The sequence below is a fragment of the Asterias amurensis genome, chromosome 15 (genome assembly GCF_032118995.1).
Source record: "Asterias amurensis chromosome 15, ASM3211899v1".
In the NCBI taxonomy this organism is placed as follows: Eukaryota; Metazoa; Echinodermata; class Asteroidea; order Forcipulatida; family Asteriidae; genus Asterias; species Asterias amurensis.
The window spans coordinates 17,310,634-17,337,359 of record NC_092662.1 but is presented as its reverse complement, the minus strand read 5'-3'; the positions used below and the strand labels follow the sequence as shown (position 1 = coordinate 17,337,359).

The following is a 26,726-nucleotide window of genomic DNA, read 5'->3' as shown; positions in this document are numbered from 1 at the left end:
ACAGCACGTTAAAATGCATAGAAAAACTGTATGTGTCTTGATCCCTCTATAAATCAAACGTGAGTTTAAGAGGAAATTTTTGCTTTTAAATGAGATTAATTCGCCAAGTCTGAGTGAACAGGGAACCGGTCACACACAACTTGCACCTCATGGCATTTTTGACCGGTACTCTATTACTGGGCTCAATTTTATAGAGCTGCCCGAGTAGAAACATTGCTCCACAATTGTCTGCTTAGCAGAAATGAGCAGGATACCTGTCATAATTTGTACATATGACATGGTGGTTAGGGTGGTAACCTTATTATGGTTTACAAATGTATTTGGTTTATAGAGCTGCCCGAGCAGAAACATTGCTCCACAATTGTCTGCTTAGCAGAAATGAGCAGGATACCTGTCATAATTTGTACATATGACATGGTGGTTAGGGTGGTAACCTTATTATGGTTTACAAATGTATTTGGTTTATAGAGCTGCCCGAGCAGAAACATTGCTCCACAATTGTCTGCTTAGCAGAAATGAGCAGGATACCTGTCATAATTTCTACATGTGACATGGTGGTTAGGGTGGTAACCTTATTATGGTTTACAAATGTATTTGGTTTTGCGGTGCTACCTTTTGTGCTTAAGCAGCTGTATGAAATTGGATCCCGGTTAGTAAGATTTTCTGTGCGCACCAAACTTGGTGATTCTAGAAGCTGACAGATAAAGACTATCGGTAAACACATCAGCACAAGATCTTTAATGTTTATACCTAATTCTTACAAATATGGATAAAGTATGCCGATGCTTAAGAAAGTCACACATTCTTATACCTTAATGTGTTAAATTGGAACATTATAAGGCCATCAAAAGATAAAATGCATCGTGGCCCATTTTATTTTAGCAGGACACAAAAATAAGCAAGAAATCAGGAATATCAGTAAACTACCAAAGATTTTTGTAAATAAAACTTTTGAGAGATTTTTTTATGCACATTTTTGTGCGATTGCGGTTTCGGAAATCTTGAAAGGTTTTACAAAGACTGAGACAAGATGGTTCTTAAAATTAATCTCTTGTACAATCAGTAACACATAAAAGACATATATCAAGAGATTTTACTTTTGTTTCTACAAAGGTCGCTATAAAACATTACAAAGACAATTTTCAATTATTAAGCCGCCACCTGCTGCTGCCCAGCTTACCCCATTTTGGAAGTCGGACTTCTGTGCTTGCAATGTCTGCATGCATTAATTGGCAACACAAAAGAAAACCAGAACCCAATTCCAAAGAGCTGCTTAAAGGAACACGTTGCCTTGGATCGGTCGAGTTGGTCAAAACAAAAGCGTTTGTAACCGTTTTTTATAAAATGCATATGGGTAGAAAGATGTTGTAAAAGTAGAATACAATGATCCACACAAACATGCCTCGAAATTGCGTGGTTTTCCTTTTACCTTGTCGACTAACACGTCGGCCATTTATGGGGGTCAACATTTTGACTCCCATAAATGGCCGACCATGTTAGTTCGCACAGTAGAAGGAAAACCACGCAGTTTCGAGGCAAACTTGTGTGGATCATTATATTCTACTTTTAAAACATCTTTCCAACCATATGCATTTTATAAAAAACGGTTACAAACGCTTTTGTTTTGACCAACTCGTCCGATCCAAGGCAACGTGTTCCTTTAAGCACAAAAAGTAGCTTAGCATAGCACAGATTAAGGTTACCAGCCAAAATACCAAGTCGCATGTACAATGGTATTCTGCTAATTTCTGCCGAGCAGTAGATTGTCGAGCAAAATTTTCTGCTTGAGCAGCTCTATGAAATTGGGCCCTGATGAAATGAACTACAAAGGAGACACGTGTCTTCAGTTGAGGTTTGTGTAACCACTGGGAGTGAGCCCCAACAGTCTCAAGCAGGTCTATAATAAACTGAGGGGTATGGTATGAAAACACTTTAATTGATTGCTGGATACGAAGCAAACAGCTGAATAGTTCAGAGAAAGCTGGAACAGACAGTCTATACATAAATAAGGCGACCTTTGACACTCACATAACATTCATTAATAAAGTGTTGGTTTACAAAATGTACAGTTTTATGTAGTGCTCCCGATTCTCAAAAAAACAAAACCCCAAAAACATCTTTCACATTTTACAAACAACGCTCAACATTTTTGATAAACTGATCCATTTAGCCAGTATCTGCTGCCACCAAGTGTCGAAAGTCGCTCATTGGCAGTGACAGGTTGGTGAATAAATATTGGAATGGGGCAACACAGATCAGTCTTTTAGATTTAAACCTGATATGTTTTGGCTCGGTCCCAATGCCTGAACTAAAGGCGCTGGGATGGGCCGACGTATTCGCATGCCAACGGACCATTCCCACAGACCTATATATAACCTCCGGTCACCTCTTCCTACTTGCAAAAGATTCATCTTTTATTCTCTATTGTAGAAATCCATTAAAACTTACTTTTGAATCCATCAAAACTATTTGTTGTCATTCTTTGCCTTGGACTGAAAATGGGGCTAGCTCGAACACAACATTAAAAATGAACCCAAATAGTTTGATTCTTCTTGTAAGTTTGGTTTAAAAAGAAGAGGGCCAGCAGTAGCATATTAAATAAGTACGTATTGTGGTTGTACCCATTGCGCTGATCAGTAGCGCAATCAGTCCAAGCATGCATCAGATCATCCCAATGGTCTTGGATGAAACTAATGGGGCCCAGCAAATGATATATTAATCAAAACAAGCTCTCCTCAAACAACTGGTTTCCTTTCCTCTAAACCTTGGCCCGTATGCCAAAATGTTACAAATCTCTTCAAGATTCAAAAGGTCTTATTAACGAGCAACAAATTCATTACAGATGATTTCTTCATTTTGTTGTTTCGAAAATATCTCTCAAAAGTACAACAATAATAAATCATAACACACACCACTCCCATCTTGTTTGTATCAGAAATATTCCATTCCTAAATCAAGTTCAGACAAAACTCTCGTAGTTCCCCCTAGGAACCTCCATCCATAAATCAAGTTCACACAAAACTATTTAGTTCCCCAAGGAACCTCGCAGGTGTTAACAATTCAGGAAACTTACAGACGGACTCTTTGCCTACAAAGTAAAGGTTTCGACTCAAAGTGAACTATTCCTTTCTTTCTTGGATGACTGCTCACCTCTTTCAACAAATGCTAACAGCTCAAGGAGATTTCAACAACATCCTAAGAAATTCCACACCTGGGTTAATTTTTCCAAATTATGCTTCATATTATAAATACTGCACCTATAATGATTGTTGAGGGGCATCAAAGCATTTCTTCAAACTGTGCCATGATGTCACTCTGCTGATTCATGTCGATTGCACCGGCCATCTGCAACATTGACAACAATATTAAAAAGATTTAGTCAAAATGGAGTTGAGTGATCTGGTAATGAACATTTTGCAAGAGTTGAGATGTGCTGAACTCCTGTGAAACATTCGCAGTGAAAACAGAGCTGTGACGTCAAAATTCACATCGCATTCACAGGAAGTATGAACCAGGCTTAACACTGCCAGCGAACTTTCTGTTAGCCAAGATTCAAGCAAAGAATTTCAAAATAGATTAGACAAACGACAATCTTACAAATTTTTCTAAGACTCGACTTACCGCCTCTCGTTTTCGTCGTTCTTGTTCTCGTAATCGTTCTCTCTCCTTCTGTGAATTCTGTTTACTTTGATCTTCCTTCTGAGCCATTCTCGCTCTCTCAAGAGCCTCATCTTCTTCCTTCTCTCTGGAAAAAAAATTGCAGAAAAGCAAAGTTAGCCTCCAAGAATGTCTCTGCTAGGGTCAAAGTGTCAGGCCAACTATTTGTTTGCATTCATACCATAGGTCCTTTTCGTTGGTTAAAGAGTTTGCAACAGATAACTATTTTTTATTAGAAAAAGATTACCATGTTTCTGATATCAAATTAATATCATTTTGCATGGGGGGTAAGAAAATTAGTTTTGTTTGTTGCCAAAATGATATTAGTAAAGTCTAAAACTGTCTAAATAACTGACTTTAAGTAAAAAACAATTAACTTCTTTGATATCAATGGTCCAGTGCTTAGACTGCAGGACTTGCAATCACAAGGTGGTTGGTTCGAATCCTACCAAATTAAAAGCTGATTTAACAGTGATTCGAACCACAATTTCTTGATTTGTGTAATTGTAATCTTAGACGTTAAACCAATGTTTGTATGAGAGAGATTGGCTGTTGCCAGCTTGGTGTTTATATCCTGCTGTTGGAGTTTGCCGAGTTCCCTTGAGGGAAAGATCATTTTTATAAAACAAACAACCAAACAAATTGTAAAAGAGAACACAACTTTAACAAAATTCAGAACATTTCTTAAAGAAACCAATTACATGGGATGTGCGACAATATCCTGGTTGCAGGTTTTATTGTATCTACCAATAAGATTTTAAATGGATTTCTGTTTTGAAATGTTTTATCATAAACCGTCTTCATACCTTAATCTTTCCCTTTCCTGTCTTAGTCTTTCTCTCTCAGCTTGCTCTCGTTGCGTCTTCCTCATCTCTTCTTGCTGCTTTTTGGCCTTTTCCTGAATGGAAACCACAGAGAAAAATCAAATAATACAGCAGGTACTTGATTTGATTTTCCCTTTGATGATACAAGCATGGAATTTAGTGCATAGATTTGTTCTCGGCAATAGAAGCCATTTTGAAAATTTCTTGTTATTCTAGTAATATTTGTTTTCCCAAAATTCCAATCTGCACTGGCCCTAAAGCCAACTATCTTCACTCATGACATACTCTGACTATGCGCCAAATTCCATGATATATCATCACAGGCAAGAGTATCAAAAATTGTTACTTTATTTGCCCCGCTAAAATCTGGGTTAATTTGTCTGATTTTCCTGTAAATGACAATGTCGTCAACCAGCTTTGTAGAGCACCACACATCTGACAAGAAACCAACAGGGCCCAATTTCACAAAGCTTGTAAGCACAACAACGTGCTGAGCATAGAAAAGTATTACTTAACACAAAACAGGTTACCAGCCCAAATTACATTGGGGGCCCCTTAGATTTTTGCTTTGCAAAAAAATTGTCTAGCAGCATTTTCCTGCTTTACAGCTTTATAAAATGGGCCGTGTCCAACAAAATGCAACTTTATAGTGTAAGCAGGATTCAAAAGTCATAAATTTATTCAGGGGTTCCTAGAGAAAGAGGTCAAATTTCACTCACCCTTTCCTTCTTTTCCTGAGCAGCTTTCTTGAAGACCTCAAAGGTAGAATGACTCACTATGGGTGTGGATTGCTTGACCTTGGCCGTATTGAGCGCCGTGGCAAGGTTAGACCACGATCCAACGTTTTGAATCTTCACATCCTGAGCAGGTTTCTTCATTGGTCCTGGGGTTCCTCGGTCAACCTTCTTAGCATTTTCTACATTCTTATTGGATGGAGGACCACTGGGCTTGGCTTGCGGTTCTGCAAAGTTAAAAAATGTTTTGATAAATACCGAGTGGTCGATTGACTTTTAGACAGGCAACCTTGAGTGGCTTTAATAAAAATAACATCAACCATTACCTTTTTTTTTGCATATATAGCTTTCTGTCCTTTCGGTTGGTAAACAACAAATTATATTTTTTTCTAGAAATATCAGCAATGCTCTAGCAATGCAAAGGTTTTGGGTTCGAATCTCACCCGAGTGATTTGCCTGTGGATTTTTTTCACAGAACTCCGTAAAGTACTGAGAGTACAGTGCTTATTAAAACATGCCTGTGTAAGAGTAAAACAAAAAAATTGAACAAATCTATAGTTTTAATTGTCTACTCACGTTGTTTAGCGTTGGGCTCTTTGCTAACCGTCGGTGAGTTAGGTGGCAGCTGAGATGCAACGATGATGTCCGTTGACGTCCCATTGCTCCCTTCTTCACCCTCCTCCTCCTCTTCCTCCCCCTCCATATCTTCATCATCCTCTTCATCATCACCCATCATGAACTTCATTGGAATCAAATCAGGTTTCTCTAACATCGGCATCGAAGGACTGTACACCGGGGACTCGTGCCTTCCCCCAAGAGGCAACGGAGGGGAGGGTTGGGATGTAGATTCTGGAAGATGATTTGGGTCGGTTTCAGGGTCTGTCTCGGGTCCCCTGTTGGGGTGTGAGTTTATCCCTGTCTGGGGGTCCGTGGTGGAGTCATGTCTAGTCGGTTGTATTGCTGAGAGTGGAGCTGGCTGTGAAGGTGGCAAGACTGGTGCATCGTTGATGGTGTCTTTTGGTGGTGGTTTTGTTGCAGGTGCGGCTGGAGTAGCATGGGGTTTGAGTGGGGTGAGAGATGGGGGTGTAGGAAGGCTTGGTGGCTTGGTGTGCTGGATTGGAGATTTGCGTCTCTGTTGTTGCGGCTGTGGTGCTACCTTGGGGATCTCATCTGAAAAGAAATATTTCAATTAATACCTCAATGAATAATTTGACTTGTATCAACAATTGATTTCAAACAAAGATGTCAAATATTTGATAAGTCCTAGGCGAGTTTTGCGGTAGCACTATGCGTAAATTGAGTAGTGTTGCTTCTGAATAGAGCAGGTGGATAACATCTCAAACGTCCTCTTTAGTTGCCACTCACCTTTATGTGCGTTTGTAGACACAGGTGCTGTTTGTAATGATGCTGTACTCGCTGCAGTTGTCTGTAGTAATGGCTGGAGTGGAGGAGGAGACTGCAAAGGAGGCGGTGTTGTTAACGATGGTTTGGTGTCCTGCTTCGCTAATGGTGGCGGCGAGGAGAGACTTAATCGCTTCACTTTGGCTGGTAGAGGTGCAGCTTTACTACTTGGCCGACTCGGCTGAGCTGGGAGGGTTGTATGAGCACTGGGGATTGGAAGTGATGACTTCGGGGGCTCATCGAGGGGCGTCTCTGGCTGGGACTCAGGCTTGATGGGTGCTGTTGCTGCTGCTACTGATGCTGTTGCGGCAGCTGCTGCGTCTGCTGCTGCAGAGGCAGCAGCTGCTGCGGCCGCAGCAGCTGCAGCGGCTGCAGCTTTACTTGCTGCCGACTTGCTGGCTGTTGTCGATTTCCCCGTTACCTTGATTGCAGCCGATGGTGCTAATTGGGAAAAAAAAAAAGGTGGATTGGAGAATAATCAAAACTGTTATAAAAATTCAGCTCAGTGACCCAATAAATTGTTTGATCGTTAAGAAAGAGAGGGCCATGAACTTATCAAAGTAGCTTGGATCACCTGTCCCTGGTACAGTCATAGATCAACATAATTACGAAGTTCTAAGGGTTCATAACATCGTAACTTGATATAAAAGACTGAGAAACTCTTGTTTCTTTGGACGGAGCCAGTTAGTGAATCATACCAGTTTTGGATGTCTGTGGCACAGCCATTCCCTCATCCTCACCAGCTGGGGCGACTGCCGCTGTCGTCAACTTAATATTCATCGAAGCAGCTGCTTGTTGCTTAGCAGTTAGCTTCCTTGGACCTCTAGGGGTTGGCTGTATCAAGAAGGTCAAGGGTCAGGGATCAACTTGGGACTATAATTATAGAATTTGGCAAAGCCCATAATATATTTTAATGTTGTGCCCAGTGGCATAGGTGGGCGACACCTTGGGGGAGGGAGGCGTCTGTGAGCAGTTGTTAGTCCAAGGTTTTCAAAGGAAAAGACAGTGAAGAGGCACCGTCTCATACATCTAGCTAGCTATGCAACTGTTTATGATGGATGTATAGAAATGGCCATCACCTGTGCCATGGGCCCAATTTCATAGAGTTGATTAAGCACAAAATTTTGCTTAAGCACAAAATTCATTGCTTAGTAAAATCAGATTACCAGCCAAGACTCCACTCAATTGTTATGCTAAGTAAACAACAGCTAAATACTAGTCATAAGCAATGTATATGGCATGAAATTTTGGCCAGTAACATGTGTAAAATAAGCGAGCTATTTTCGTGCTTAAGCAAATTTTTTGCTTAAGCAGCTCTATGAAATTGGCCCCTGGCCAATAGCCCAAACACAGGTACAGTATTTTGAATGTTAACCCTCCCACTGTTGATCACATTCCAGCAATCATATCAAATATATTTGAACAGGTTGTGTATGGGAACACAACTGCACAGAACTGTGTACAGAATTGTGTACATATGCTACATAGACGCATTCCCCACATGAATTCAATTTATAAAGTTTATCTTTCATTAACTAGGATGTAATATTGAATAGTCAAACAGTAGGAGGATTATATGATTGCTCTGTGAAATTTTGCCTTGGGACCAATTTCACATTGAGTTAAGATTGATCTTAACTGAGTATCAATCTTAAGTAAAGTATGATGTCACAATACACCGACATCTGATCTTAAAATGAAATCGAGCCCTGGGGCCGTTCTCAAACCTTGGCTTGGGCTGAAGGTGCCGATGTCAGTCAATACGCGCTGCTCCAAAATACAGGTTGAAGGCAGAGGTTTGAAAAAGGCCCCTGGTGTGTTGCTTCACATATCAAAGCAGTTACCACGGCAGCTTGCAAAGGCAAGATGACATCTACCCAATATGGAAGTCACTACAAGGCGGCCGATATACCATATGTCTTACCGGTTTTCTTGTGGCCGGTGTCTTCTTCGGTGGAGGTGACACTGTGCTCGGTCTCAGTCTCTTCCTGGGTGATGCTGCCGCAGCTACAGTATAATGTATTCAAGGTTTCAATATTCACTACTAAAATACCCTCTCTGATCGAGGGTAAAAACCAATCACTCTCCTCTCCTTCACTTGTTTCATGTCATCCAACAGATCCTTCCCATTCAAAAACACTGTCACCAAACTGAGGCTCGGTGGACAAATTGTCTGGCGACTATCTTATATACTAAGGGAGCATTGATATTGTATACAGGGAACAAGACAGTCGCATCACGGCAGTATCTTGTTTCTTTCCTTTTCAAATTGATGTAATCAAAAAGGCTTTTAGGAAAGTGTGCGTTCTCTTCTACAGAGGGATTGTTTGACAGGAGCGATCAAGACTAGGGGTGGCGTAATTAAGAACTGTTTTATCTGAGGATTGTCAGGGAACAATGTCTTATGTTTAATAATATTTCCCATGAATGATTCTCTCTCCGACCACAGAAAATTGTGTTATTAAAATGAAATCAGAGTATGGGAACCGAGGAAACAAAGCCAGGATATTTGCTTGTAATCCAAACTTTAAAAATGAATGACAACCATCGTTTCAAACTTGACTTCAAAAGCAGGTAAATCACTTTTTTAAAAGACTGACTGCTTCAACAACTAACCAGCTCCAGAGAGAATATTTGAAACCTCACTTTGAGTTGACGTTTATGTCAAACATTTAAAAAATTGCCATTCCACAATTTTGAAGTGGAATATGAATAATTGAAGCTAATGGTCCCTTCAAAGTGAGAGAATTTATAGGAATTTTGCAATAAAAGAAAGGAAATGGACAGGGGCATACCTCAACTTTGTATAAAGTTAATACGATGGCACAAAACCCATTGTTGGTACCCACTTGTTAGAAAGGTTCTTAGCATAGACTATAAACAGTCCAAAGCTCCCTTGTTAATAATACAGATGTTTCACGCCGTGCAACGCAGATTAATTTGAAACTAAATATATGTAGAATATAAATAAACATGGTTTCACCTTGTTAATAAACGCCTAATCTACATACAATTTGCTTCGAAGATAAAACGACTTGGGGCAAAGAGGAAAAGTGGGTGCCAACATTGGGTTTTCGACCGATTTCACTTGACAAATCGCTGACAAAAAAAGAAATACAATTTGAAAATATAAGTTTGACCTGTTTTTTTTTATTATTATTTTAATTTTTATTGAAGAGATAATACATCAGCATACAGAGCCGACCATTGTATTTATGTACAGGCACATGTACTCGTTACTCTGTAGCTACGAATCTAGCCCACCAAATGACTCATCTACAGCATTGAGTGCACAAAACACAAATGCTTTTTTTTTTTAAATACTTGATTAAAAGAGGACAGTAGTTTTAATTACACACACAGCAACGATTAACATTACCTGCAACACAATCGGCTCTTTCGTTTTGTACAAAATAATCCCTTAAACTAAAAGGTGCTGTTAAAGTACATTCATAAAAAAAAAAGGAACATGAAACAAATGATCAACTATGACAACAATTGCAAAAAGTTTTGATTTGGTATAAAAAAAAAGCAAAAAAAAAAAATCTTTCTGTGAGCACCAAACTTAACGCAGATCATTTTTTGATTACTTGGGGGCATTCGTCTAGTAATTGGCCAACAATTCTTAAAGATGTCTTTCAAGTCAAGGAATAGTTTGTTTATATTTACATGTGAAGATTACTTATTACTAGGGATCTTAACGAATATAAAAAATGTGGTCTAGCCACATAGTTAGAAACAGAGTTTCTCAACATCATAGGAACTAGCCTACAAAAATAAACATATTTCAGGGACTCTCTACCGTCTGTAAAAAGCAGAATAATCACATTATAAATTGTTTAAAGTCCAGATTGGAACTCACAGACTGATTGTATTAATTAACAACATGGGCAGACACTACTACGTTAAGTAACAATATCAACATGCTGCAGTAAATCTGATTGGTTGGTTGTCTTTAAAGAACGACAAAAAATGCAGTACAACATTAGTATAGGAATAGTGTCAAAGCTAGTCTTCAGCAGAGTGCGTACATGTGTTCAGAATGGCACAGACTTATCAACTCAGGCCAGCTTCGGCTTCCGCTAATCGGCCAACTTGGCCAGGCTACAGTTTGTTCATGATTCAAAAATCATAAGTAACAATTTTGTTTACAATTAAAAGCTGGCGTCTTTACCAGATGAAACTGTCAAGTGAAAACAAGAGCGAGGACCCAATGTTGGCATACCCTTGGGGACTGTTAGGGTGGGGGGCGGGGGGATTTTTTTACGAAGAGATGGTGCTGCATTGACCGATTCAATACGTTCACCCTACAGGAACGTTGATCAACCACAAACCACAGTTTCACTCATTACCTCCTTCATTCACACTCTCATGTTACCAACTTGACAGTACTTTGTCAAGCGAGCAACCACACAATCATTGTGGACTAACAACACAACAGTCATGTCGAGAAGAAAAAAAAAATTAAAAATGCAAAAATGCAGGTAGCGTCTTGTAAGGCCGAGACTAGGTCAGTTAAGTCCCCCTGTTAAGGGCCTAGATGTCTGGCCGGTAAAGCTGGCACTGAGCGATCTCCATGCCATTCCTTAAGACACATGGCACTCTAAGCTGATTGTAAAAAGTTCTCACAACATACACAAAATAATCAACATCACTTTGAAACAAAAACTACTAAACCCCCGATAGTGGCCAACTACCCATCAATGAACATCACTCATTGCGATGACATACAGTTAAGAAATTTGAGGCTTTTAAAAACACTCTTGCAAGTATCCGCAAAGCTCCTTTTGTTTGGCAACGTATTCATCCACATATATTTAGTTGTCAATTAAGCATGCTACTGCACCTTTTGGCAGGGTAGGTATTTTGTACACAAACTTGTTTTTAATAGATTATACACTATCAAAATGCAGCAAAAGCTTATCCAACTTGGATGGCGTTGCAGCATGTTGCATCATAAATTGAGTAGTTTTCAAATACAAGTGACAAAAAAATCTTTCTTTAAATCGCACAGTTCTTCTGTAAGTTCTAATTCATCTTGAACATGCTGTTGTTGCCACTGATTAAGAATTGTTTTCTTCAAGAATAGCCCCCATAAATTTTAACAGTCCACACTGCTCCTTGTCAAGATTGACTACCCATTGAAAGATACTCTGTAGTTGCTAATAATATTAATAAAACATCTACACAGTGAAAACTTGCACATTACTATCAAATTGTGTCCAAATGGCGTTAATGATATATATATATAAAAAATTGTCCACAATTTACAGATCCACATTGAATCCTACGCCAGTGAAACCACAGCTTTTTGCCAACAGTTTCCAGACAAACAGGATTATTGTCTAAATCGTGCTAAGCATATCAGACAAATTTTGCTTATCGGAAACAGGTTACCCACAAAAATATTGTGATAAATTGTTAGTGAACAACTCCCACTTATTTGAAGCTAGTAAGATGCATTGTTGTGCAATATTTTACCATCTGTACAAAATCGTGTCGAGGGCCAAATTTCATAGAGCTGCTTAACAGCCGATTTTGTGCCTACTAGGCGATTTCTGTTTCTTAATACTGCTAAGCGCAAGAAAGGACATGCTCTAACATTCCAAGTTGCTCACTATATGCAAATAAATTATGCAACTCCATAGTGAACGCGCAAGCTGGCCGTCTCTGCTAACTGGTGAAATACACATGTGCTTAAGCAAATTTGTCTGCTAAAACAAGCAGAAAATTTGCTTACCCATAAACAGCTCTTTGAAATTGGTAGTAGGTTAAAAGCCATCACTCAGGTATGGTCAAGACTGTGGTTTTAGTTGTGCTGGTGCAAGTTTTCACTGTGTATATTTGTAGTATTTGAGTCTAACTACCTGACTCCGAGTCACTGCTATCGGATGAGTTGGAGCTGGAACTACTGCTGCTGCTGCTGTCACTACCAGATGAACTGCTACTACTCGTTAGTCGGTTAGCACCAACTTCAGCAAGACAGTCTAATGCATCTTGCTGGGCTGTAATGGGGGAGGGGGAATCAGATAATTAACTTGGGTGCGACACTCTGCAAGGTAGATAGATCCATGTGCTGTACTTTTGTACATCCACTTTCCTCGACAAAGGTCAAACATCAAAAAGATCAAACTCTTTATTTTATTTTTACTGACGACTCTTCTTAAGATGGACCTTAGTATGTTGTGAAACCAAGGCCCAGGAATTGATTTGGGAAAATCCAGGTGGTAAAGGGAATGCCCAGTTTTTTTTTTTTTTTTTTTGAGAGTTGGACATAATTTGTTTTGGTTCATGTACATGGAAAATGTTTGTACTTTACAATAATAATATAGAATATTTGTAAGGTGCCAATAATCCAACAAATTAAGGTGCTCAAGGCAAACGAGAGGGAATTCTCGCAAAGTAAGGGAAAATCAGACATAGAACAGTTACATGTAAGCCATATTAAACAAGGTGGTTTTCAAACTGATCTTAAAAGTATCAAAATATACTATAAAGAGCCTAAGATTACTTTCAAGTAATATACTGCAATAGAAACTGACTGGGTAATCTTCCAATAAATTTGGGTTGAACAAATTTATTTTTAACTTGATTCAATCAGAATGAATGTGAATAACCAACATACCTTTCTTGGCTGCTTTCTTTGTAAACTGACCACCAAGCTGACCACTGACTGCTTGTAGTCTCTTTTCCAACTCTTGCTTCTTCTCCTTCACGGCTTCCTCCTTGGATTTACCCTGCGTCTTTTTGGATGCTGAGAAAGAAAAAAAATACAATGAGATTTCAACTTTGGAGAACTCTCATAAAAACTTAGTATTTTTAAGCCACTTCAAGCCCGAATGACTCTTTATCCAGGTCTTTTTATTGGACACATTTATGAAAACCTTTCTTATCTTACCTCAAACAAGTCAAGTTTTCATTGTGGCAATATTATTTTCAAATGAAATGGTAACTCAAGAACCTGCAAAAAATCTTTAAAAAATAATACCACAGGTGGGAACAGATTGGTTTTTTTTTAAAGGAAACTTTCTGCGGAATCAGGGGGAGTTGGCTGCTTTGCATTACTAACTCTTTTTGAAGTTATCAGGTCACTCAAGAACACGTTTTTACAATTCCGAATGGTTATCAAAACTTATTCTTACTGATTTGTAACCACCCTTTGAATCAACCAAAAGTACTGACGAAGAGATGGTTGTGGTATAAAGGTGGATGATTAGATCTTCATTTTACCTCATGTGAAAAGGGTTTCTATCCTGGTTCCAAGGAGGAACTAAGACCCATGCCCACAAGGTCCAAACAATTTGAAAACAAGTATATGGATCTTTAATAAAGACAACTTCCCCAGTTTCTGGTGGCATTTAATTTTGTTCATTATACCCTGTTCAATGTTAAGAAAGATTACTTTATTTTCAGGGAACTTTTTTCAGAATAAAAGAAAGTTTGCATCTCTGTTATGGTAAGAACCAAGCGTGTTCTTTGTCTGTTAATCAGATTAGTACCATCCCCTCCCCCCAAAAAACTGAATAAATAAATAAATAAATAAATAAATAAATAAATAAATAAATAAATATAGATATGCCCACAATTTGAAACTATTGCATGGCTCCTATTTGTTCCTCTACTAGGATACAAATCAAAAACAAAGAAATGGGTCAATGAGTACTCACCATATGGTTTACGAGGCTTTTTTCTGAGACATGACATAACGTATCTTTCCAGTTCTCGTAGCGTCGATGGCTTCAGCGTCTCAAAGTCGATTTCAATCTCGTCGGGGTTGGAGTCCTTCAAGGAAGGTTCTCTCGATTGAATGATGTGAACAACTCTTCCAAGCTTGTCACCTAGAGTATCAAACATTTTTAGTTGTTTAACCTCAAAAAGAAAGGGCAAGAGTCCTATGTGTTCTATAATACCTAGCACAGCTCATTACTCAATGTGAATACTGAAATGCCACACTTCTAAAAAAAAAACTTTAAAAACATCATCATTCATGAAGCACATAATTTCAAAATGTATACATCACTGGAAAGGTCTTCAAAACCTTTACAAACACCTCACAGAAACGACTCAAATCACTTTGTCTTCCAGATAAAACACTTCATAATTCCATGCTGAAAGGCAACACTATTTTTAAACATAATTCACGACCACCTTGTTTGTGTGATGTCACAAAAACCTAAATCTAGTTCTATTTCTTATGTCGGTTCGCAGCTACTGAGTTGTGGCTGTAACCTTTTCATCATCTTCAGCAGAAGACGGCAAGAGCTTATTTACCTGGTAATTTATTGATGTCCAGGCTAAGCTGCCTCTTCTCATCATATGACATTGGCTTGGCCATGTCCTCGTCCTCACTATCAAATGTCGGCACAATGGCTTTAGACTTCTTCGATCTGCAGGATAAAAAAAAGTAACTTTAAAATACCACTAAAAACACAAATTTTAACCAGTTACGGCTCTGGATCTTACATTAGTTCACTTACACCCTAATGGGGACATTTTTTTCAGAATGGCCGGAATTTTCATAGGGGTGCTGAAGCACAAAAAGTAGCTCAGCACAACAAAATCATGCTTACCAGAATGAGGTTAACAGCCAAACTACCATGTAACATGTACAATTTGTGACTGGTATTCTGCTCATTTCTTCTTCGCGGAAAATTCTAGGCAATACTTAAAGGGAAGGTACACGTTTGGTAGTTACTCAATACAAATATTAACTTAAAAACTGACTTGGTAACAAGCATTGGGGATGAGGTTGATAGTATAAAACATTGTGGGAAATGACCTATTGAGCCCACATTTTCACAGGCTTGATATTTTATGGTTATGATGGGATACACCAAGTGAGAAGACTGGTCTTTGACAATTACCAAACGTGTACCTTCCCTTTAAGCAGCTCTATGAAATTGGGCCCAGGACTGGATTTTTTTCTGACAGATTGATACACCTACCTTCCTGAGCTCTTTTTCGTCTTGGTTGCCTTGGTTGCTTTGTCTCCTCCAGCTTTCCCTTTATTGGGCTTAGCCCTGGGCTTCTTGGGTTTGACCGTCTTCGTATTCACCTCCTCCTTGACTTTGGGTTCAGGCTCATCCTTCACCTTTGGCTTCTCAACCTTCTCATCTACCTCCATCATGTCTTTCTCTTTCTCTGAGGAGGTGTGGTTCTCGGGATCTTTATCCTTTCTCCTCTTCTTCTTGTGGTCTTTCTTCTTCTTGGAGCGGTTTTGGGATGCTTGGGAGAGTGCCGTCAGCTGTTCGTGTACTGATTTCAGCTGCAAGAGATTCACATACCGAGTCCAATAATTAAAGTCATGGCACGCAAATCAGAAATCTTTACTGGTAACAACTTAGTAAACCTCACTCTGAACAAAAAGTTACCGCCTAAAAATGTAGCGCTGGTTGAGCAATTAATGACCCGTTTGGAGTCACATAAGATCAGATTTAATCATACTTAAACTTAGTTTAACTAACGCTAAGCAAAAATACTACCACCTAAAAATGCTGCATTGGTTGTGGCGTAAACGGCCTGTTTTGGAGTAAGATCAGATTTGAGCATACGTCATATGCTAGCGTTTCTCCCCAGTCTTGTTCAGCAGTGTGAATTATAATATTCTACATAGCTCTCTGCAAGACTGGTTTGAAGTTACCGACTCAGTTGACACGCAAGATATCATCATTTCAAACTTAACGTCTCCAGAAACAAAGAATGAGATTTGTTGACATTGTGGGGTGCCGTGACTGAGCAGTCTAGGGTGGTAGACTCAAGTTCAGTAATTCACTGAATGTGGGTTCGAATGCTGGTCAGTCACAACACTTGTGTCCTTGATTGCTTCTCTCCACCAAGGAATGGCATCCAGGGGGATTAGAAATAGTCTCAGTCCTTTTAAGCCAATGAAACCGGATATAAACACTGGCCTGATGAGCCATACTGGCTTAGACTGACTTTACTTCTTTCTTTTATTACATTGTGGAATGAGGTCTACCACATAGTTGCACGGTGCTCTATTGGTAAAAAACCTGCTCTAGCATGGCAAAGGTGATGGGTTCAAATCCAACCTGAGTGATATGCCAACTAGTTCATAGATGAAACCATTAAAGGGCCTTGGATCGTAGCACTAACCTGAGCCTGCAGCTTGGTTAACTGTTCTTCTCGTTCTACTTCACTGTCGTCTGACTCTGATCCAGAGGGTGTTGTCGGGTGACTGCTGGCATCACTGTCTTTAGTATCATCATCATCGTCGTCGTCTTCAGGCGTCAACGGTTCATCTGGCATCTTGGCAAACCGAACTTCAAATACATCCTGAGAAGAAGCAGAGATAAGTTTCATGAAAGCTGGCCGCAAAATTATTGTTGTAAAGCGTTGTGGTACTTTTTCTGTGTAAGAATGCTACCTCAATGCTTAGATTATTATTATTATTAAAATAACCCACGGCCCCTACAGCAATTGTCGTGATGCCCGGTGATTTTGCTGTGGTGCCCATTGCAAAGTTCCTTTAAAAATTTACATTTTCCTAATAGAAGTGCCCTTTATCAGAGGAAAATTGCTGGGCTTGTAAAGATAGTCCCGGAAAACTACTTGTTCGAGTTTATAAAGATTCAAAAACTTTAAGATTTTAACAGTACGATAAAAAGTGTATCTCCGTCATGAAACAACCGTCACCATATAGAGGATAGGTTGGGATTAACACAGAGACTAGTAGGTTGCTATTACCTCATGTGATTTAGAGCCATTCTTATTGCCCCAAGTGGGACTAGAGGCCCATGCCTTTGAGGTGTGCACATAAACTTTTTAATCAAAATTAAAGTCCGCACTCGCACTCTACAGACAGAAATGATTTGAATCACCAAAGTGACTCTCTCACCCATATTGGGCCCCTCAAAATTAGACAAAGCTAGGTTACAAATTTACAGGAATTGACAGGTTTCAGTTAATGAGGACTAGCAAAAAAACAACATTTCAAAAAAAATTTTTTGCTTGACTAACCTGAAGCTTTCTTGCCATGTTGACGACATCGTGGTCTGGTGGGTTATACTTGTAGCAATTTGTAAACATCATTCTCATGTCAGCAGCAAATTCATTGGCATTCTTGTATGTTCTGTTTTCTAGTTTGTCCTAAACGAGGAGAAATTGAAGAATTTATGTCATCCACTCAAACAATACTCCAGTGTGGGGCTGAACTACTCACGATTTTTCTATAGTCCTTATGCACATGACGTCATTTGAGTAGAGCGCCCTCACCTACAGGTCAAATGGAGGTTGTTCATTGGCAAATCCACACGCACAAATATGTGCATTTCCATTGTGTCATCATCGGTTTAGCTGTAAAGATGACGGCTGGATGTCCCCATCACTGGCCCAGCAAGTTCAGTAATAGGCCCTTTTCGAAACCATTGCTTCGGCTTTGGATTCCGCTTCAGGCTCCATTTGAAACACTGAGGGCGTATATGCAAAGCATGCGCAAACTGTCAAAACAACCGGTGAAGCCAAGCTAACCTGAGCCGAATCCAAAGCCGAAGTTTCAAAGGGCCATTGTAAGAGGGATTGAGAGATACTTGGTAATCAAAATTATACTTTTTAATATGTAACCACCCTTTGAATCAACCAACAGTACTGATGAAGAGATGGTTGTGGTATAAAGGTGGATGATTAGATCTTCATTTTACCTCATGTGAAAAGGGTTTCTATCCTGGTTCCAAGGAGGAACTAAGACCCATGCCCACAAGGTCCAAAATAAAGGCAGATTTACAACAGCCAAAGTTCACTATTTACCTTTACTGTTCCTAGGTCCATTGGATGTTTAATGATGTCGTGGTAATCATGTAGTCCAAGTACGTCAGCGTCAACTGGTTTGAAGAAGGGCCACGCATACATCTACATCAAATAAGAAATAACAGAATTTCATGGTCAAGTGTTCAAGTCGTGTAGCATTGCAAGTGGTCTTGGGCAAAGAAGACAACAGGCCTGATACTTCAGAGGCAATTGCTTTTAAGCAATTGCCTTGGTGCCCCTTGAAGCGCTCCAATAGAAGTTTACAGTGCCCTTTACCAAAGAGAAAATGCCTTGGTAACCTTGCCCTTCAAAAATGAAGCATCAGGCCTGAGACAAGTACAAGAGTATAAGATGGACTTTGCTTCAAGTGGCAACCCTTCCTGGAGAAAGGTTTCCTTAGACTTCCTAGCTTTAGTATACTTTGAAGCCATTATTTAGTAAAAACAAAACTGTAAAAGTGTACATATTTTTCCTCAATATCGATAGCTCAAAGCAATTGATAAAATTCAAACACAAGGGACCAATTTCATTAAACAAAATTCACAGAAAAACCTTGCGTAACAGGAACTGGTTACCAGGCAACACTCCATAAAGTCGACACTGTTGCAACTGGTTCTCTACTATTTTTTTGTTTAGCACAGACATTTGCTGAGCAGTATTTTCTGCTTAACAGCTTTATGAAATTGGGCCCGATGGCTTTAAAGGTGTGTATCTCCGTCATGAAACAACCGTCACCATATAGAGGATAAGTTGGGATTAACACAGAGACTAGTAGGTTGCTATTACCTCATGTGATTTAGAGTCATTCTTATTGCCCCAAGTGGGACTAGAGGCCCATGCCTTTGAGGTGTGGTTCATAATCCTATGATAAGTGTTTCAAAGTCAAAATTCTGATATTATCAAAAGAAAAGTTGATAATTTTCAGTGAATGAAACATTTAGCAACTGAATAGAAAATAAGATGATAGTAATATAAAAGTACAAGAGAAATATACTTGTGCACATACTGCATGCTTTTTTGAGAGCATTTCTTTCAAGATGGCGAAGCAGTGCCTGAGCTGGACGGACAGTTTTAATTTCTTGCCCTTTTGATGTTGCGCCTCTTCGTCAGGGAGTTCTCGTTTGGGAGGCTTGATTTGACGACCGCTCTCTCGCCGCGTTGTGATTTTATTTGGCTTGGGAGAATCCAACAAAGCAAAGGAATTATGGAGGGCAACTGCTGATGCAGGTGTGGTGCTTGGCGTTGTCGTGTCTGCTTTCCGCTTCACACCTTTTCTAACCTGGAAAAAGACAGAGAGTTGTAAAAGTTAATTGTCTCTAGAGCTGGCAACATTTGCATCTTGCAATCAGTAAGATTTTGCATAACAATTAGGGAGATATTTAAAAATATATTGAACACAACAGGGACAAATTTTCCGTAATCAAAATTATTCTCAATAGTATGTAACCACCCTTTGAATCAACCAACAGTACTGACAAAGAGATGGTTGTGGTATAAAGGTGGATGATTAGATCTTCATTTTACCTCGTGTGAAAAGGGTTTCTATCCTGGTTCCAAGGAGGAACTAAGACCCATGCCCACAAGGTCCAAACGATTTGAGAACAAGTAATGAATCTCTAATAAAAAAAATCCCAACAGTAAATACTTCTGGTGGCATTTCATTTTAAATATAACAGTTGAGATGTGCTCAAATCCTTTTGAGGATCTCAGACGAAAACAATACAAACATATTAATTTGAAGAAAAGAAATAAAAAAATGGGTAAAAAAAATAAGCCCAGCCGGTTGTCTTAAAAAATCTGTCGGGCAGCTATTTGAGAAAAAAGTAGGGGAAAAAAAGGAAAAAAAAAGAGGGGGACAAAATAAAAGAGGCCTTCCTTCCTTTTATTTAAAAGTCAGGAAGCTACACATGTTAATTTATATTTATCCTAACTTACTTTAGATACTCCTTGAGGAGGAGACGACATCTGTCCCTTACCACCAGTAGAAGGAACAGGGGGAGGTGATAAAATGGGCTCTACGGGAGCTGCTGGCTGTGGGTGAGCTGCAGGAGGAGTAGGCCTTGGCGAGGGTGCTACCCTCGCAGGAGGAACGATCCGCGATACTGCAGGTGCCCTCTGATTAGCTACCAACCTCGTTGAAGCCTGAACCCTGGTGGTGGGTGAAGGCCTTGTGTTGGGGGGCGTTGGTCTTGGAGGCGTGGGTCTTGTGGGAGGCGTCGGCCTTGTAGATGGGGGTGGAGTTCTTGTGGTGGGTGGCGATGTGTGGTTATTCTCGGCAAGATGGGCGGAGGGGGCGACTGCAGCTGTAGCGGCAGCAGCAGCTGCTCCTACAAAAAAAGAGGAACGACTATATTAAAAACAAAGTATCAGACAAAATCATAAAATATTTAGTTAGTTTCTTTTTAGAGCATTATTACTCTGCACTGCCAGTCAACAACTCTAGACAAGGCATATATAATCAGAAGATATCCAGGGTCCAACCTCATAGAGCTGCTTAAGCAGAAAATATTGCCTCACACTTTTCTGCTAAGCACAACTAAGCAGGATGCCAGTTACATTTTGTACAGTGGTATTTTACCTGGTAACCTCAATCTGGTAAGCATAATTTTGTTGTGCTTAGCAACTTTATATGCTCAAGCAGCTCTATGAAATTGAGCCTTGTATTAAAGAGGATAAAGACTTACTTGGAGGTGCACCTCTTCCGCGCCCCCGTTTGCCTTTCCTTGCTCCAGCCAAGGGGTCTTCTCCAGGTCCTTGCTTAGGGGGTGGTGGTAACTCGAGCTCCTCTTGAGGCATCTGAGCCACTTTAGTGAGGAAGAGTTTTTCCAAGGCTTGACCCATCAACACGACATCCTAAACATGCAATAAAGAAAACATCCTTAGACACTAAAAAAATTAAGCAATTTTGAGACATGGCGAACACATTCATATGACACTACTTTGAGGTTTGGGTTAATTTGTCTGTACACACCCAAACCAAACAGTGCACTCAAGAAAAACCTTGAAAATAAACTATAAGTAAACCAAAGTTAAAATACTAAGTCATGGCGAAGTGAAACAATGTGGTTAGTTTAACAAAGACAGATTCTAGGGAGCAAAGATTTCCTCATGGATTTGAAAGTATCAGGACATTTACAAGACTTTTGCTTTTCTCAGATTTTCTGTTAATTTGTGCATCAGCTCATTTCAGAGTAGGTAAGGTTAATATCATCATTGAAAAGCATTAGCGTGGGTTTCAACATAAAAACCCAAATCAAGCACTCTGGGTCCAAAATCAAGTTATTTCGATTATAAGATTCTTGTCACACGAGGCAACTTTTCCAAGCCTACTTGAAAGAAACTAACTGCAGTGCATGCTACAAGACAATTTTGGTAGCACAGGAGAAATTTTTCGAACAATATCGATCCCAAAGCATAATAATTATGTGAACATTCAAATGCGAATGGATTCTCTTCGTGGAGATTGCTGGCATTGGTTGCTTGTAAATTGCCTCGTGTGACATAGCCCTATTAGCATTCACTTACCTCTCCGGGTTTATTGTACAAATAACAGTTAGTAAACATAAGATTGAAGTCTGAGATGCAGTCCTTTGCACTGAAGTAGTAGTTACTTTCCAACCGCTTTTTAATTGTGCCCAGATCCATCGGATTTTTGATGATTGTAAAGTAATCCTGCACAAAACAAAACCCACAAAAAAGTCAATAGCTTTATATTAGAAAATATGTGATTTAAAGGGAATTTGTCCGAGGTTTTCAGGAAGTGGATTCTAAAGTCTTGTTGCTCTGATGGAAAATGCCGACCCTGTTACTGGCACAGTAGTCAGAGGGATTGAGAGATACTTAGTTATTAAAATAATACTTTGTAATATGTAACCACCCTTTGAATCAACCAACAGTACTGACGAAGAGATGGTTGTGGTATAAAGGTGGATGATTAGATCTTCATTTTACCTCATGTGAAAAGGGTTTCTATCCTGGTTCCAAGGAGGAACTAAGACCCATGCCCACAAGGTCCAAACAATTTGGGAACAAGTAATGAATCTCTAATAAAAAAATCCCAACAGTAAGTACTTCTGGTGGCATTTCATTTTAAATATAACAGTTGAGATGTCCTGCGAATGGTATGGTTTTGAAGTCACAAATTTGCAACAAATAATTTGCATCAGTTGACTTGTGCTGAACTCATGTGAATTATTCGCTGCCAAAGTGACCATGGGGTACGGAGGCAATCGCCTTCGTTGCCTCTGTGAAGTATCAGGCATGGACTAACCTGAACAATAATTACTTAGGAATATCCCACGAAGAGGAAAGGGAGACAAGTCTTACCGGTAAGCTAAGCTTTGAAGGATCAACAGGCACATGGAAGGGCCAAGCAAACTGGTGTTTCCAGAGGGCTTTCATGACCACCTTCTGTAGGTACTGCAGTTGGTTGGTCATCCTTCCTGATGGTCGCTTTAGTTGTTGCGAAGCTGCTGCAGTTGGGTTGGCCTGAGGCTGGAGAAATTAAATAGATAAATTTAGTCATGTTACCCATTCTTTTCATTAATTGAGTATATGGGGCCGTCGCTACAACTTCACCTTGAGGACAAGCCTGGTTCATACTTCCTGCAAATGCGAAGGGAATATTGCGTCACAAAATCGCAATGAATTATTCGCCAAAGTTAAGCTGAGCTCAACTGTTGGGTTTATTCAGTCAAAAATGCCATATGGCATGCTTTGATAAAACATACCTAACCTTTTCCGCCTTGCTACCTACCATGTCTGCTTTCATAGCAGTAATGTCTTTGTTATTTAGAGTTGGCTGTTGTAATATATTTGTAGTCTGTGTCACGTCTTCGTCGAGATCAAGGTGTTCAGCATCCCCCGAAACATTCACTGCCGTTTGGTGAATCGCTGGCCTGTGTGGAAAGAGACAAGCTATTAAATATAAATACTTTCTTACAATTTTGGCACTTTTAAATATGATGGCGAAAGGAAACTAAATGGAGTTTGAAATGTTCCAGGTTAATTATACTATGACATGTACATATGTACCAACCGCTGATAAAATTTAAGGAAAAATATTCAGCGTCAGGGCTTCAATTTATACTGCACAAAAGTCCAAAGGCCAGTCTCGTGAAATTTACCCCAAATTCAACCCCTGAATTTTGAACTTTTATCTGAACACCCATCCCTGTTTAATCTTAAAATTGTAAAACATCTCCCCTAAATAGTAGTTTTATCCCTCAAGACAAAAAAAAAACCCATATTACAACAAGCAATTTACGGATGTAAAAAAATTAAATTTAATAATTATTTATAATAAACTGAAGCAGGAATAAAAATAGCAAGTTGAAAGAAATACATTTTTAGACCAAGGTTTAATTTGTTTGTCCGCATCGTTGCTAGTAGGCTATTCACCAGCGGGGCACATTATTTGCCAAGTAGAAAACGCACACAACACATGAAAAAACGCCGCGGCAATTCAATGAAAGTAACGTAGAACCAGACAACACATAATAGCAGGCAGCCATAACTCATGACGTTCTGTCTGCACAAATAAAGCAACATTTTACAAATTAACTTGCCTGGGAAATTAAGGTATTAATCTCCGGCACTTTATACGTAGCAAGGCAATCTGGACATAGGAATACAAAGGAAAGCAATTCTTTATCATGTCATTAATAACAGAATGTAAAAGGGCATGAGACAATAGGAGTGCAATGACCGCTTACTCCTCAACAACGATTGTACACAAATAAAAACAATTCATAGTATGTTTTGTAGAGATGAGCATTAGTTTCATGTTCTATTCCTGGCTTTTTGATAATTAATTTTAATCTCCATTGTATTGACAATATATAGGTGTGTATCTCCGTCATGAAACAACCGTCACCATATAGAGGATAGGTTGGGATTAACACAGAGACTAGTAGGTTGCTATTACCTCATGTGATTTAGAGCCATTCTTATTGCCCCAAGTGGGACTAGAGGCCCATGCCTTTGAGGTGTGATTCTTGAGCTTTTTCTTTTAGTACAAAGTGTTTCAACATCGTCTTAAATGTACAGTCAGTACCAGTGTAAACTATAACTTTAATTATTTTAATTCATATTTTTTTAATCCAGATTGCATTACTACAAAAGCAGGCTTGATGCTTCATTTTTGAAAGGGCAGCTCTGTGAAGAAATCCCATGTTTCTATTGGAACATTTCAGGGAATACCACAGCAACAACCAGGGGCATTAAGGCAGTTGCCTATGTTGCATGAAGCATCAGGCCTGACGAATGTAATATGTACAACTACCAGAATTAGAATTGTATTCCTCGTCATGTATTACATCACTATGAATGCTAACCAGTTCAACAAGTATCATCTGGCTACATTTAATTTGCTACAAAGAAGAGCAAACGATCTTGCTGTCTACGCCTATGGCTGGAATATTTCCATCAAAATCCTGTGTCCTATTTTCCATATTGCCGATTTCTGAAAACAAAATTTGTGCCTGTAACTGAAAATGAAATTAATACCAAGTGCTGCTCTTTCCAGCGAATCGAATCAGCGCTTGTGATCATGCGCACCACTTAACATCATGGCACAGACAATGTTTAACCGAGTGATTTTACGAATTGTCAGCTCGGAGGCTTTCAAACACTACATCAAAATTAGCTTGCACAATTTTTCATTTCAATCGATGTGCTCTCAAACGGTTGATCAAATGGTAAGCGATAATTAGCTGATTAGGGAATAAGCGCAGCAACAAAAATGTGCTTTTTTTATTACAAAATCATTTTTACTCTTGCTGGTACTGGCGTCATGGCGTAGGGCCATAAAAGCAGAGCAATCGCAGCGTATTGGCACTAATTTTAATAGAACATTGCGTATCACTTTGGCAACGTTGAATATCAAGTTGGCAAAAGTTGGTACACATTCTTAAAAAGCTCCAACAGAAAAAACATATTTATATTTATGTTGTTCCTTGCCACTGCCTGAAAAGAAGGTAAAAACTAAAACCAATTTTTGTTTTTCGTCAAACAACAGCATCGCATGATTTCTTCATCCGATTTTAATACAATAAGAAATCAAACAACAACCTGAAAAAAGTGTCAGATAACCATCGAGGAAGGCCTAACCAACGAAAAAAGAGGATGTTGAGTGACAAAATCATAATAATGGCATTACTTACTGAATTGGTTTCTCTACTCAGCATGCTCAGCTCCAAGTTAATTGTTAGTCAATAAATCAACTAATTTAATCAAAATAATACATCACTAATCCTTACCCGAAATCACATACCAAAAAAATCATGTATTTTTGACCAATGTGGTTCACACGACTGTAACACACATGAGCTGCGTACAATGGAATACCCGCATTTCATTAGCATTGTGTGACACGTGCCCTTGCGTCAGATTTTTGCCGCGGATACCGGCGACCTTTCACAAAAATTCATCGTCATATTTTTAGACAAATTTTTATATTAACAGTAACAAAACAGCAACCACTTTGTGCTATAACACATATAGAATTTAGTCAAATGTTTTTCCCCAAAAAATACAAAGAGTAAAAAGATACATTTACCGCTCAAAGATGTACGAGGCGTGTACATAATCAGGCTTTTCGAGAAAATGACGCTCGTTATACAATGTTCATAACCACACGAAATGAACGATCATTTTGGGGTCTTATATTTTGGTCAGAAATACATTTTTTATTGAAATTAATGTTCTGTACCCTTACACGGTGTTCAGTACTGACTGCTGATAACCCTGCATCGCCGGATGGCTCTTGGTGTCCATTCCGTCAGCAGGATTTCAGGCTACACCATCGAGCTTTCTGGAGTCGCAGTAATGGCGGACCAGCACATACTACAGTTTCTTTATACGAAAATGCGCAAATCCTATTGGCTGAAACATGTCACATGGTACATTCTTCACGGATTACAACAGACCTTGCATGTAATTTTTCCCCATTTTCTACCAAAATATCAAATAATATCATCCCAAAACTTTAACCATGTTAATAATGGACTATTAATTGACGATGCCATACATAACACTTGGTGACATCTGAAGAGGTTCGTCTGAAAAAGGCTTGAATATCTCAACTCTGACGGACAATTTTCAATGGCGTCACGTCAGCATAAGACCGCGAAAATTTCATTGGTTAATAATGGTCAGGTGACCTCTCTCCTCGTAATGAAATTCCGTTTTACGTGTTTTTCGTGAAGATTTCCTTGTATTTATGTGTGTATGAGCACTTTATTGTTTTGCTGAAACAGTTATGGGACCAACTTGAACTGATTCTGTCGAGAAATGGTAAAATTCGACTTTCTAGACGATCGGCGTCTGTACTCCCACCCAAACTCCT

At 39.2% G+C, this 26,726-nt stretch overlaps 1 protein-coding gene across 5 annotated transcripts; it reads right to left on the bottom strand.

Annotated features, from left to right (window-relative positions):
- Positions 1 to 1,584: 1,584 nt before the first annotated feature.
- Positions 1,585 to 26,719, bottom strand: LOC139947933 (homeotic protein female sterile-like). 5 transcript variants are annotated; one of them, XM_071945808.1, is made up of 24 exons: positions 26,091 to 26,719; positions 23,947 to 23,996; positions 23,136 to 23,277; positions 22,706 to 22,873; positions 21,905 to 22,051; positions 21,064 to 21,232; positions 20,315 to 20,706; positions 19,374 to 19,658; positions 18,380 to 18,481; positions 17,594 to 17,722; positions 16,730 to 16,909; positions 15,562 to 15,881; positions 14,888 to 15,003; positions 14,284 to 14,454; positions 13,242 to 13,370; positions 12,484 to 12,621; positions 8,541 to 8,623; positions 7,315 to 7,450; positions 6,581 to 7,057; positions 5,792 to 6,385; positions 5,201 to 5,442; positions 4,464 to 4,555; positions 3,622 to 3,745; positions 1,585 to 3,345 (listed from the first exon to the last, which is right to left on the bottom strand). In XM_071945808.1, exons 3-24 carry the CDS (start codon positions 23,148 to 23,150, stop codon positions 3,280 to 3,282), a joined length of 4,275 nt encoding a protein of 1,424 aa, XP_071801909.1. In that variant the 5' UTR covers positions 23,151 to 23,277; positions 23,947 to 23,996; positions 26,091 to 26,719; the 3' UTR covers positions 1,585 to 3,279. The 5 variants fall into 5 exon arrangements, with proteins under 5 accessions (XP_071801909.1, XP_071801908.1, XP_071801910.1 ...); XM_071945807.1 differs by having other exon boundaries at positions 26,097 to 26,719; XM_071945809.1 differs by lacking the exon at positions 23,947 to 23,996.
- Positions 26,720 to 26,726: the final 7 nt, after the last annotated feature.

Coding starts and splice junctions, on each gene's coding strand:
- LOC139947933 (XM_071945805.1), bottom strand. CDS start 26,155: ATGGACACCAAGAGCCATCCGGCGATGCAGGGTTATCAGCAGTCAGTA. Junction 15,004..15,561: donor ACGAAAAAGAGCTCAGGAAG/GTAGGTGTATCA, acceptor TTTATCCTGCAG/ATCGAAGAAGTCTAAAGCCA. Junction 6,386..6,580: donor GTCTACAAACGCACATAAAG/GTGAGTGGCAAC, acceptor ATTTCTTTTCAG/ATGAGATCCCCAAGGTAGCA.